This window comes from Scleropages formosus, chromosome 21 (genome assembly GCF_900964775.1).
Source record: "Scleropages formosus chromosome 21, fSclFor1.1, whole genome shotgun sequence".
Lineage (NCBI taxonomy): Eukaryota > Metazoa > Chordata > Actinopteri > Osteoglossiformes > Osteoglossidae > Scleropages > Scleropages formosus.
This window is the reverse complement of record NC_041826.1, coordinates 20,795,716-20,809,714: the sequence shown is the minus strand read 5'-3', so window position 1 is coordinate 20,809,714 and position 13,999 is coordinate 20,795,716. Positions and strand designations below refer to the sequence as shown.

The following is a 13,999-nucleotide window of genomic DNA, read 5'->3' as shown; positions in this document are numbered from 1 at the left end:
TCGTCTCGATCTACGACAGCGTGCGGCGGTGCGGAACAAGTCCCGCTTGCAGCGAAGACCTATTCCATTCACGAGAGACCGCGCGCGCAGCACTTGGACCATCGGTCGTGGTCCGGCCGACGAAACCGAAGACGCGCAGCCGTGCTCCGCTCATTCCTCCTCACCCGGAGAGGCTCCTTAGAGACATGATGACATTTCAGAGACACTTAAGAGTAAAGGTGTTACTCACGGGTCACGATTACAGCTTCCAAACATCGTTGTTTGAAACGGTCATTTATATACAGTACATTGTGGAGCTGGATGTCCCTCTTTAATGCTCAGTGGTACAACTGTATTGAACTCCGACCCCACCCACTTTAATACAGACTGTACACAATGTCCTTTTCATGCCACTGACCGTTTCTGCTGGAACCTCATTGGAATCGATGTCCATGCCAAGTACAGCTTCTGTATTTCTTAAATACATTCTGTATCGACCTACATTAAGTTGCACTATCGCTCATTTACATAAACAATTATTGCACAAGAAAACTTACTTTTTTGCACTCCTGTACGGTCTCTTTATATTTCTACTTATCACGCTGAACGTATCACTGCACTTCACCCTAGAGTGATTTTAGTTTTGTAGTTATATTGTAAATTAGTAGTAATGGTAGATGTTGTTCTCTAGGTTCACACCGTGGTCCAATGGAAATGCTACTTCACTCCTATCTATGTCCTAAGCATATTGCGGGAATGACAATAAAGTTGACATTGACTTTATGCTGCAACTAACGGGGCAGCTGGTAGCACAGTAATAAAAGCTGCTGCCTTTAGACCTGAAGGTCACAGGTTCAAATCCCTATTTATAGTACACTTGAGCAAGGTACTTATCTTAAATTGCTCCAGTAAAATTACCCAGCAGAATAAACGGGGAATAATCCTAAGTCACTTTGGAGAAAAGCATTGGCTAAATGAATAAATATAAATGTAGTTCCATTTTGAGTGGCACAGCAAGCAGCCCTGCTGTTTCACAGCGTCTGGGTGGTGTGAGAGGACGTGGGTTTGATCCCCACTCAGTCTGTGTGGGTTTTCTTCCGGGTGCTCTGGTTTCCTCTCACATTCCAAAGACATGCTGTTCAGGTTCACCCATAGTGTGTGAGTGACAGAGAGAGAGTGTGTATGTGTTCCACTGATGTATGGATGAGTCACCCAGCGTAAGTAGTGTATCTAGCAGTGTAAATCACCGCGGTGAGTAAGGTGTGTGGGCCCATAACACTACATAGAGTTAATTGGAAGTTGCTTTGGAAAAAAGCGTCTGCTACATAAATAAATGGAAATGTAAACCTGCAACCCTGTTGTACCAACTTCCAGTTATACAAGAGGTTAACGAGGAAAGGACAAGAATAAAGAGTCAAGGTTACGCAGAGAGGCTCATTTGGGAGGGACACGTACTTGGGCAACCCGTACCCCCACTACTGCTTGTCAATCTCGTGCCCTGGTGACAGATTGGTGGCACGGTACCCATGGGCACAGCAGTGATGGATGATGCGGCGGTGGTATAGCGAACTACAATGATCTCCATGACTCCTACTGTGACGCGTCTAGCAGCGACGAGGACGTGAGCGGGACCCTGGGAGTTACGACAGATTTGTCAGCAGGCAGCGTGTAGAGAAAGACCCTGCTGTCCCCAGACAGCTGACTGTCAGTGATGCAGAATCCAATCACACACCTGGTAGGAAGGGCTCTACCAGACAGACCCTTGGCAAAATTGCGGCGCGGGTGTGTGTGTGTCAAAAGTATACGCAGCTCATGACGTGACCAAATGGCTTTCCAACAACACGACCAAAACGTGCTTCATTTTTACTACTGTCCCTCATTATTCATTATATAACTCTTAATTCATCCCCCGCCCCCAGAAAACTCAACAGACCTGAGACACCGTTGGTGTTTCCGGGTGTGTTGGACGCGTTTGTCGGGCTTGAGGAACGGGGGCTCGGAGAGGCCCTCCTCCAGCAGACGGCTCGGTCGGCGGGGAGCCGACCGCATTGCCCCGCTCTGAGGACGTCCCAAGGGGGGAAGGAGACACCGCAGCCAAGGACCGGACCGCAGCGTGTACAAGAAGTCCAAGGACTTAATCACTGAGAAGCTCCTCCAGTCACACCCAACAGGCCTGGTTCGCTCCCATCACCCGCTGGGGGGGGCCTTAACTTTTATGACAATGCAGTCAGCGAAGCGGTTAAACGCCGACAGTAAAAACACTCAGACGATTTTACCGCCGACGGCCGATGACGGCTCGAGCTGGAACCGTGCCGCGCTCTTTGAATTAGTCGAGCTTCATGACAGATGAGAACCGCGGACACCCGGTAGGAGGACGGATCGGAGGAGCGACGGCGAAACGCCGGGAGACAATAGGAGCTTCCCGAGGCCGCAGCGAAGAGCCATTTGGACAGAGAGAGGGCGACGATTGAAAGGAAAACTCTGCGACGAACATTTGCCGGAACAAACGGCTCCCTGAACGACGGCCCCTTGGCCGGGCAGCCGGGGCGACTCCATCGCGAGCGGGTAATCTGGGATTTAATGGCGAAAGTCCGGACCGAAGCACGCGAGAGCGTTTACGCACGCCTCAACTTTTCGCGTGACACGCTTGCTTTTCATAATCGCGGGGTGACGAAAGTCCGCTTTGGGCGCCGTTATCCCGAAAAACGCACGAAAACTGCAGACGCGCCGCTTCGCGCGTGCGCGAGACACGGCGGCGCATTCAGACGCACCGAGAGTCGTTTCCTCCACCGCACGGTAAAAGTAGCAGAGTGAGCAATGTCAGCAACAAAGGGCCTTAAACAGGGAGCCCGAACATCTCTGGGGAACAACACCTGCTGAGATGAAGCTCTGAAGCCTCCTGCATTCGGATTCACAGCGAACAGCTCCGTGCTCCGATTCGGCGGCGATTAAAAGCCCCGAACTCAGCTTTTCGGAGCAAAATTACACTCATTCGGCTGACGCTTTTCTCCAAAGCAATTTATAATGTCAATCGATTTACAATTATTTACCTATTTACACAGCTGAGTAATTTCACCAGAGCAATTCAGGGTAAGTACCTTGCTCAAAGGTACTACAGCCAGAGGTGGGGGTTGTACCGGCAACCGTTGGGTCCAAAGGCAGCAGCTGTAACCACTACACTACCAGCTGTGCCAAATCAACTTTCACATTTATAATCTAGGGGGGCGCGGTGGGGCAGTGGGTTTGCCCGGGTCCTACCCTGTGGTGGGTCTGGGGTTCGAGTCCCGCTTGGGGTACCTTGCGATGGACTGGCATCCCATCCTGGTTGTGTCCCCTCCCCCTCTAGCCTTACGCCCCGTGTTGCTGGGTTGGGCTCCGGCTCCCCGTGACTCCCGCTTGGGACAAGGGGTTTCAGACTGTGTGTGTGATTTGTAATCTAGAGATGTCTGAATCTCCTCAAGCAAATTTCAAGACCTCAACAGAACCCTCGTGGATTTTTATGACTTAGGGGTTACCGTAGTATAACAGAAGTGCCTCCGATTGGAAGTCGGACCTCAGCGAGAGGAAGGAACAGGTCCGCAAGTCCATAAACAAGGCTGATCAGAATGAAATGAACTCTTAAATTCCGATTAATGGGCTCAGCCCCTTTTCATATCAAACCCATTTGTACCTCCACCTCCCAATCGAAGTGCCATCCTCAAATCATCGTTTCCCCAAGAACCTGAGCCTCTGCATAAAAAAAAAAAATACCCTGATCCCGGCTGAGAAACCCCAGGGGGGACAATTCCCGAGGGATGAGGTTCCAGCATTTAAATAAATAAATAAATAAATAAATAAATAAAAACCACAGTGGCTGTGACAATGTGATGGTCAAAATACTTGAAGAAAAAAAGCCACATAACTAACAAAATGTTGTACTGTATGTCCAGATAGTATAAAGCACCAGGGACAAAAAGAGATGTAAACCGAGAACGATCTCAGAACGCAAAGTCACAAAGGTCCACCGCAGCGAACCCAGTGCAGGAAACCACTTTAGCTACACTGAGCAGGGTTGCTAAGCAACTGGCCTCAGGACCAGACATCCCCTCTACGCTATGTGGTTACCTGCAGCGCGCGAGGACCAAGCTGGTTAGCTGCCGAGCGGGACGTTTCTACGAAAAGTACCGCGTTTCGGCATCCGTTTGAATTTCATCGCTCTTCAGGTCGCTCGCAGTCGGACGATTCATTCACACTCGCGCGTTCGCATCACGGGATGCGGGGTCAGTGACTTAACGGTCCTGGCAAGTCTGCCCTCCACCGAAGATGTGATTTTAGTCCCCGTCTCAAATACAGATGCTCCTCGACTTACGATTTTTCAACTTTGTGATGGTGATGGACATTCAGTAGAAACCATACTTCGAATTTTGATTTCCACCCCCCCCCCCCTGGGCAAACGATATGGGGATCAATACTCTCTTGTGATGCCTGGCAGCGGCAGCAAGCCTGTAATGGCCATCGCACGTGCGCTAGGCTATGATGTTCGGTAGGTCAGGTGTATTAAATGAATTTTCAACTTACGATATTTTCGACTGACGATGGGTTTCGCCGAACGTGACCCCGTTTTAAGTCGGGGACGTCTGTACCGGACAACACGGCCATCCTTCTTTAATTAGTGAAAACCACGATAGGAGCTTTTCCAGATTTAAACCCAACATATCTTCCGGAAGTTGCCGCGATGACCAGCCTCACGCTTGCGGCGGCGGCGGCTTACCTGAGCGGGCGGTTCTCCCTGCCGTCGTAGATGGTGAAGAAGACGTCCAGATCCTCTCCCAGATTGGAGCTCATCAGGCTCTTGACCTGGGCGAACAGGTGATGCGTGCTCGCCGGGGCCGGGGCGTCCTTCTTCCTGTGCCGATGTTCCATCTGTTAACCGGGTCAGAACACGCCAGACGCTCAGATCCGGCCGAAACGGAACGCGGGACACGGAGACCTTCGACCGACACACTTTTAAGACGGCAAGGCGTGCGGGCAACAGGACAGGCAAGCAGGGTAGCGGCAGTTAAAATGTACGCTGCTACAACTACGCCTCTTCTTCCGCTGTCTCCTAAAACCCGCCTTCGGGAAAACTACCGCGCGCATCTTTCCAAAGAAATGGGCCACATCTTCCAGAAGCCTTGGCTTCACAGCAGTGAGCCGAGTCGAGTCTTACCGTTTAACTCGAGGGTCTATAACATCCTATCGATTCGACTTCCTTTAACAGTCGCTGCGTGGTTCCGTGAGATTACCGACGCATGGCGGATGAGCGCTGGTGTCGGCAGGGCGCTACGAGGCACCGCAGCAAGGACGATACCCTGATCCCAGCTAAGAAACCCCAGGGAGATGATTCCCATGAGGGATGAGGAACTACAGTTGACTACAGTAACTGGGGAGGGGGGGGCAATGCTCTAGCTGAAGAGCCCCCCACACCTCCCCAGGACAAAGACAGTCTGATTCCATCGAGTCGTCGTTGAGTCAAACTCGCTCAACTCAACGGCTTGTGAAAATACATACCGCTGTTCTATGCAACAGGGTATTATTGGGTACAACTGCGTCTTCGCCCATTACACTGTCATTACACTGTCATTACACTTCCATGCCAGGTATTGTACTGTGTACAGCAGCACTGCCCCTTGTGTCACATTCTGGGACACACAATACACACTCGGTGCCTTAAACCCAAAAGATTTTTTTTCCTCTTCGGTGGGAAATAGTTAATTTGACCATTTTCCCTCCAAATCGAATGTATTCACCTCTACTTCACCCTGGAAAAAAGGACGACCGGCATACATGTTTAATAGTGGCACTAGACAGCGATAAATATAACATACGTATATAAACCACACAACGCTAGCACTATTCACATTTTAAAGATTTTTCATGAGTCAACTGAATTAATATGAACATGTTTAAACTTGTATATAAAAGAGCAGAATCTACTATTTAGGCTGTGATTTAGATTTTGTGACTGAGATTTAAAGACTGTTGCAGCCAGTTGATATGGGATATCGTGAAGAGGCAGTGGGAAGTTGACAGCGATCGGTGGGACCCCCCCATGTCAGCTTTAGAGGGATCCTATCAGGGCCCTTTTTCAAACACTACTTTTATAAAGCCTGTACTCACAATCGAAACGTTGATTAATAACACTACACAGTGTTCATATGCTTTACAAAGACTCTTCTTGTGGACGTCGTTTCTTTAAAAACATCCGTGAGCCAAATTATCGAAATGTTGGTGTACGCTGCCTCATGCCCTACGCTTCCTGGATAGACTCTGTGCCTTCACAACCCTGCAATGGAGAAGTAGGGATGGATGGATGGATGGATAGATGGATGGATGGAAATTTAAAAGAGAAGCTAGAAATCATTTGTGCTACAAACATTAGAAAAATGATATTATAGTCATGCCTAAAATATATTTTTGAAAGCATACAGAGCATTGTGTCCAGCTCACATCTGACTTCCGTGTTTTTCCAGCAGCAATAACAGCAGTGTTACACTACTGATGTTACCAACTGTGATTTACTCGTTGGAACTTCCCTGCAATATTACAAAAACTTAGGCTTACAGATTATCTGAGGTCTTTCTTTAACATAATCAAATACCTTAACTACAAAAATCTTGTGATGTTCTGTAAGCTGTGGTAGACTATAGTAAATGATTACTTTTCCCCTCAACTCCAACGACTGGGGTTTGCTGTGTACGTTAACAGTATCTGGTACGCTGTGCTGCCAACTTGAACCCCTTTGTTCGCCGAAGAGGATGAAGGGCTTCGGTTTCATAGATGGAAAAAATGATACACAAGATATGCAAGAACCCTTCTCCTCCAGCCAAGCCACAGTTACCATGGAAACCCCGAGTTTGGAAGCGGCGAGGTGCAGCACAGACAGCGCCATCTCCACCCACCAGAGAGTACAGCTCCGTGACGCTGATCTCATCCGGGTCGACCATCGCAAACTCCTTGCGGGGCACTAAGTCCAGACCCAGCTGCCTGCGGAGAGGAACACGAGGCTCGGTGTCACTGTCCGCTCCTTATTTCACTCTGCGCACGTCTAGCGATCAGCACATCATCTCAGATTCGGAGTTTCACGTTTGCTGCGTTTTGCAGGACATCGCTGGCCAGGCGCCGTCGGCATCCGTGCCCCCCCCCCCCATAACTCACTCGTTGCCCCAGTCGAGTCGCGCTGTGATGTGCTGCTTGACGTCACGCATGCGGTCCTGCGTCAGGTGACCCACCAGCACCTGCCTGCGAAGATCCAGCACTTCGTTCATCACGTGCCACAGCCGGTGGAACAGGTCTCCCTCGTTCTTCTGTGGACACGGGGGGGGGGGAGACGGCACTGCATCATGTGGGGCTTCGAGAAACTGAGCCGGGGGGCGGGGGTTATTGGGGTGGCACGGTGGTTAAAGTTTCAGGGAATGAAGCTCAGAATGAATTACGTAGAAAAGCAACTGTCAGACCTGCCCACACTGATTTATTTCCATTAATATCGACCTGTTGCGATCAAAGTGTCAAATTATAAGCAGCGTCATCTCTTTCGCATAATAGCACCTGATTCGATAAACACTGTTAAACACACTCTGTACTGTACTGCTGTGTACAGTACTGTGAAGGGACTGCGCTGATGATGAGTATGAAGACTTCAGTATGCTATCAGTCTTTAACTCTCAGCTGCTTGCTGGCTTTGGTTGATACCAGACAGTACAGATGCCGATAGGAAAATCCTCCCGTTATCCTGGCCTAGAGGTAAAAAAAACCCCGCAACCCCCAAACCCATCCCCCATGCAGTAGCTCAGCAAGGGCATCGTGTCTGCAATGACCGAGCCCCAGCCCCGCGCCTCACCCCACTTACCACGTAGAGCTGCTTCCACATGGCACCCCACTCCCTCAGCGTCGACGTCATCTCCGTGATGACCGAGTCTTCGGTGGGAATAACTGTCTCAAACTGCCTGTGGGTCGAGCGCAGACACTTTTCTCCAAAGCAACTTCCAATGAACTCTATGCGGTGTTATGAGCCCACACACCTTCTTCACCGCGGTGACTTCCACTGCTAGATACACTACTTGTATGGGTTAGTGACCCAGTATATTAGTGAAACTCTCTCTGTCACTCACACACTATGGGGGAAACTGAACAGCATGTCTTTGGAGTGTGGGAGGAAACCAGAGCACCCGGAGGAAACCCACACAGACACGGGGAGAACATGCAAACTCCATACAGACTGAGCGGGGATCGAACCCACATCCTCTCGCACCACCCAGGTGCTGTGAGACGGCAGTGTCGCTCGCTGGGCCAGTATGCTGCCCGACACAACCTCCTATGCGTCAGTGATGTAACGGGGGGAGGGGGTAGATGACTCTCTTTCCACTGTTCACAACACTCACTCTTCCTCTGCCTGACTGTGTCTGCAATTGAACATAATAAGCAAGTGCTCTTGGTGCCGCTCATTACTTACCCTTTATTCTTGATGTGGGCATTTTTCAGGTGAATGTAACAGGCCGGGAAAATTCCCTGAGAGCAAGAGACACAAGAGCTGGTTACACACACACACACACACACACACACCACAGAAGTGTTATAACAATAGAGCGCGTGGAAACTGTTACGCAATTCTTTCGTTATTCAGCAGTGCAAACATAACATTTACATAACGCATTAAGCACACGAAAGGTTGGACGAAGAGTAGCCTGCGTGCACGTTAAAGGCCGTAAGATATAATTACATTTACATTTATTGAGACGCTTTTCTCCTTAGTGAACTGCAATGATTATTAACCAGCGTTCAGTAGACACCTTTACCCAAGGTGATTTACAGTGCTGGATACACTACACTGAACCCTGAACCCATCTATAAAGCAGAGCAGTATAACTGGGGCAGCTGGTAAACTAGCAGTTAGAGCTGCTGCCTTTGGTCCCAAAGGTTGCAGGTTCGAGTCTCACCTCCAGCTGTAGTACCCTCGAGCAAGGTACTTACCCTAAACCTGCTCCAGTAAAATCACCTAGTTGTACAAATCAGGGCTGTGGAGTCAGTACTCGAAACCTCCGACTCCAGTAACCCAATAATTGCTTCCGACTCCACAGCACTGATATAAATGGGTAAATAATTGGAAGCTTAACACTGTAAGTCGCTTTGGAGAAAAGCATCAGACTAAACAACGCGAACAGGCCCTTTGAGCAATTTTAGTTCTCGCACTTCACCACAACACACGTTTGTGTGGGTTCCCGCCCACGCTCCAAACACGGCGAGAAGGTGAGCCGGATTTGAACCCGCGTCCTAACGCGCGCGGCTGTTACCCTTCGACGCAACGGTTCTCTGCCGGGGCCTGAGTCGCAGAGAAGAGGTCGCCCGTGCGAACTCCAAAAATAGCCCCCAAAAAAGAAAAGGATGCTTAATAAAATATTCAAAACATGTTGACTCACCTTGACATTTGGATTCTTAAGAACGAACCCTCTGTACCAACCTGAGGAAAGACAAGATTAGCATTTCAAAGGTTGCTTTTCGTTCCTTCACGGCTCCCTCCGTCTCGCTTTCAGACGGGACCCTTTAATTTCCTCTCGCACCCAGTGCTGTGACACAGCAGGAATCTAAACAGGAACAACAGAAGGGCCACTGGAGGGGCTGGTTGGGGGTGTGGGGTGGGGGGCACTCTTTTTGCCTGGGAATATGATGCCATAATGACAATCATACCGTTTTGCTAAAAGTGATCCGCTTGGCCGGGAGACGCCCCACAATGGGAGGAATATTCTGGATCCGGAGCTCAGATTAACCCAGTTACGAAGCCGCGGCCATACAAAAATCTTAAACCGAAGATTCAAATCCTAACAAACGCGGTGCAGTGCGGCAGCAGGTGGAGCGGCGCTCAAAGAACCGTACTTCTTGGGAAAAGGTTGCGGGTTCGAGTCCCAGCAAAATCAAACCGGACCCTACAGTGTTCACTTTGGAAGACAATATCTGTTGGGTAAATAGCTGAAGTGGTTGTTTCTGCTGGGGGGTAATTGGTGTTAAAACACGTGACAATTCGATTTTTCTACTCAAAATCTTCAGCACGGTGTTGAAGCTGCTTCAATCCTTTTATAACAAGGTCAGTCTATGGGGTCCTGACTCCTCTGTACCATCTAACTCAGTTGTTTCCCAACCCATGGTTGTGAGCCAGTGTTCCTGAAGGTCACAACACAGTTGCAAAAATAGGAATATATCACTGTCATAAGGGGATTACCTTACTGGAACAATATGAACAGGAGAGGTGAAGACAATGTAGTGTCCATCCATCTATCCATCCATCAAACCAACCACTGATCCATCCATCCATCTATCAAACCAACTATCCACCCATCCAGCCGTCCATTCCATTGATCCATCCATCCATGCATTGATCTATCCATCTATCAAACCAACCACCCATCTCCAATTTCAATAACCCCTTATCCTGGCAAGGTCACGGTGAACCAGATGTGCAGTCCAGTATCCATGCGTGCTAAAATTAATATGATAATGTCTGAGTTTATTCACATCCAATATTCGTGTCAAGCGGGCAAGCGAGGAACCCATCATTAAGGAGAACCCTAATCTGAGTGCAATATCATAGATGGTGCTGTAATTGAGGGGGGTGCGGTGGCGCAGCGGGTTTGGCTGGGTCCCGCTCTCTGGCGAGTCTGGGGTTCGAGTCCTGCTTGGGGTGCCTTGTGATGGGCTGGCGTCCCATCCTGGGTGTTTCCCCTCCCCCCTCCGGCCTTATGCCCTGTGTTGCCGGGTTTGCTGCGACCCCACTTGGGACAGGCTGTGTGTGTGTGTGTGTGTGTGTGTGTGTGTGTGTGTGTGTGTGTGTTTGTGTGTGTGCTGTAATTGAACCAAACTTAGAGGAGCTTACCCACAAAATTAAGCAGTATCATAGCCTCAGCTCCATGTAGATTTGTTTTTAATTAACGTTGAACTCTCTGAAAATCATTATGTATTTACATCAGAGATACTAAATGAATAAACAAAACACGTCAACACGGTTGGTCATGAACACCGCATGTACCAGTAGTTTGGGTTGCCAGGCCAGGACAAAGGGCCCCTCCGGTAAAACTTTGGGAACCACTGATCGAACACAGCGTAAGGAACAAAGTGCGCAGCACAGCCCTACGGTCCAAATGGTCTTAGTGTGTACGGCAGCACGAAGTGTCGACGTGACCCGAGAGTAGAATCAAACACTGCAATAACCTGTCTGTGTCCTGCTGCGTGGCGGGTCTGGGGTTCGAGTCCCACTTGGGGTGCCTTGTGATGGACTGGCGTCCTGTCCTGGGTGTGTCTCCTCTCCCTCCGGCCTTGTGGCCTGTGTTGCCGGGTTAGGTTCCGGTTCGCCGCGACAAGCGGGTTCAGACTCTGCGTGTGCGGGCGTGTGCGCGCGTGTGCGATGACCCGTCTGTGTCCTTTCAGCTCGTTTCAGACAGTTCGACCACCGAAACCGAAATGGGTGCAGCTCCATTGTATTTCCACTATTTAAAAGCCCCCCCGCAGTTGAGATCAATGAAAGATTCTCAAAGAGAATAAGCTGAGAAACGTCACGCAAATGACAAAGTTGGAGGAGGGGGTCCATCCCGCAGACACCTGCTCCGAATTTGTTGTGAGGCTCCACGGCGCTGGAAAGAGACACGGTTAATCTGCACACAGGTCAAGTGCCTTCTGGAATGCAGATCCTAATTTTGTGTGTGTGTGTGTGTGTGTGTGTGTGTGTGTGTGTGTGTGTGGTCCATGTCAAAAACACAATAACTGAGCATTTCCCTGCACCCCAGTGCTGGGGGTATGAAACTATGCAGGAACTGCATGACATAGCTGAGGCTCCGGTAGTCGACAGCGTGCTTTGTTCTCAACTTTGAGTCTACATGGGGGTGGGGGGACGGGGGACGGACGTTGAATGTAGGCCACAAAAACAGGAGTTACCTTCACATCGCTCCAGAATCTGAACTGTGTCGCCGATCTCCAGCGGCAATCCATGCGGCACAGTCCCCCGGAAGCTAGCCAGCGCTGAAACACAACAGGTACAGAGGTGTCCGTCACCCTTCCGGAACATCTCCTCCTCGCACGTTCCCCTTAGGGATTAAACACGGCACTCCCAGATGACAAAGACAAAAGGGGCTTTTGGCTGTTTAGGAAAGCGATTCGTGGCGAAAGCACATGAACGGTAGCATCTTCCCGCAACGTATTCAATCTCAGCCACCGCACTGTACGTGAAATGTATGAAGATGAAAGGTGGAAGGTGATGAGGCCCTGACCAGTCAGAGAAGAGCGTAAGACCTCTAGGGGCAGTTCCTTGCGTTCTGAAGAGTGCTCTCACGTGTCGTGACTCTGGTTTCGCACTCAGGCTGAACAGCTGGTGTGACAGCTGGACCAAGGGGCTCATGCTGCTGCATTGAGCATCAGCTCCAGAAGATCCCTCGGCACCTTCAGAAGCGCGCTGACCGCAAGGCTCACGGAAGGAGATCGGGAGAAGGCCGACGCTTCCGTGAGCCGTTTCAACCGGCGTGAGCCCGTGGGGTGGCGAGGGGGCGGGGTAATTTGAGGAAGCCTTACTCAGGATGTTAGCTTAAGCTCTGCTGAATCCGTCAGCATGGCCCGAGGCTCTCGAAACGAAACTCTCGAAGAGGGACGCCGCACAATACCAGCAGCAAAGCGAAAGTGTGGCCGAATGGCCAAAAGGCAAGGAGAACGTAGGGATCACTCTGGGATGATGACCGGCAGGTTGTAACAACATGCTTTCACATGTTCACAGTGATCTCCAAGTCGTGGTGTGCTCATATACACCTTCTGTGCTCCAGAAGGGATAGGAGAAGCACCAGGACATCTACTTGTGCTTCCGCTGATAACTTGTCCCAAGCGCATGTGTCTGACTGCTGGACAAAATATCGATTCATTACAAATCATTTTGCGCAAATTATATTAAATATATATATATTAAATATTTAGGGGACAGCTGGTAGCGTAATGGTTAGCGCTGCCGCCTCTGGATCCGAACGTCACGGGTTCGATCCCTACCTCCCGCTGGAGTACCCTTGAGCAAGGTACTTACCCTAAATTGCTCTGGTAGAATTACCCAGCTGTATAAATGAGTAAATGATTGTAACCTTGACGGTGTAAGATGCTCTGGACAAAATGTAAATATTTTTGTTATGACAGAGATACAACGCATTCCTCGCTAGGTTATCGATTCCACGCAATGCAAAAATTATGGCCCAGCGATCAACCTTCAATATGGTATTATGATCATCTCCAAGACACTGATCTAGACCTAGGGCTGCAAGACATCAGTAGTAATAAGTATAAAATTAAGAGCTGTCCGGCCCCTTGCAGTGTCCATCGGTGGATCCTCATCCAGAAGAACCCGTTTTCTCCACGGTGTACGAGGGCACAGTTACCGCTTTCCTCCTCACAGTTTCGCTGGTCTAGCTTATAAGTAGAGTGCAGAAAGGGGGGAAAAAAACAAGCAGGAGCTCAAAGCAATAGAGAAACAGAGGTAGGAATTCATTTCCTCCCCAGTTCCCCTCCAGCACCACCCACTGTGCTCAGATCCTGCCTGGTAATCCACAGTACAGCCAGCATCTGCTATGCCAAAACTGCTGGTGCTTGGCTCTTGAAAGGTGTCCGCTCTGTAGGAAGCTGATTCCTCCCCCCTGATTCTGCAAAATATGGCTGCAGGAGTGTACTCTCTCACACTCACACACACACACACACACACACACACACACACACACACACACACACACACACACACACACACACACACACGCGCGCACAGCATTAGCTTCCACTGCGGTCAGGAAGCTGTTTTTTGACCTGAAACCCAACGATCTGTGGGCACCATGTGTCACCATGTGCCAGGTTCTTCTGACATGGCTCTGGTGGGACTCTCGCACAGCTCTCTCTCAGAGAGAATGTGAGAAACGGAGCCTCGATCCAGGTCTCCGGATTCTGTGCGAGCACAGTGTTCTGGATTAATCCACATGGGGAAAGTGATCTTGGTTTAGCA

The 13,999-nt window shown here is 49.8% G+C and overlaps 1 protein-coding gene across 7 annotated transcripts in view; it reads right to left on the bottom strand.

The window, feature by feature from the left end:
- Positions 1-13,999, bottom strand: part of dock4a (dedicator of cytokinesis 4a) — a 79,505-nt gene that overhangs the window by 39,255 nt on the left and 26,251 nt on the right. For all 7 annotated transcript variants that reach the window (XM_029247145.1, XM_029247150.1, XM_029247147.1 and 4 more), the window contains exons 2-8: positions 11,917-12,000; positions 9,414-9,454; positions 8,450-8,505; positions 7,847-7,943; positions 7,156-7,304; positions 6,900-6,984; positions 4,730-4,881 (exon numbers count right to left, since the gene is read on the bottom strand). In XM_029247145.1, coding sequence (XP_029102978.1) covers positions 4,730-4,881; positions 6,900-6,984; positions 7,156-7,304; positions 7,847-7,943; positions 8,450-8,505; positions 9,414-9,454; positions 11,917-12,000 — 664 coding nt within the window. The remainder of the gene's footprint in view (positions 1-4,729; positions 4,882-6,899; positions 6,985-7,155; positions 7,305-7,846; positions 7,944-8,449; positions 8,506-9,413; positions 9,455-11,916; positions 12,001-13,999) is intronic.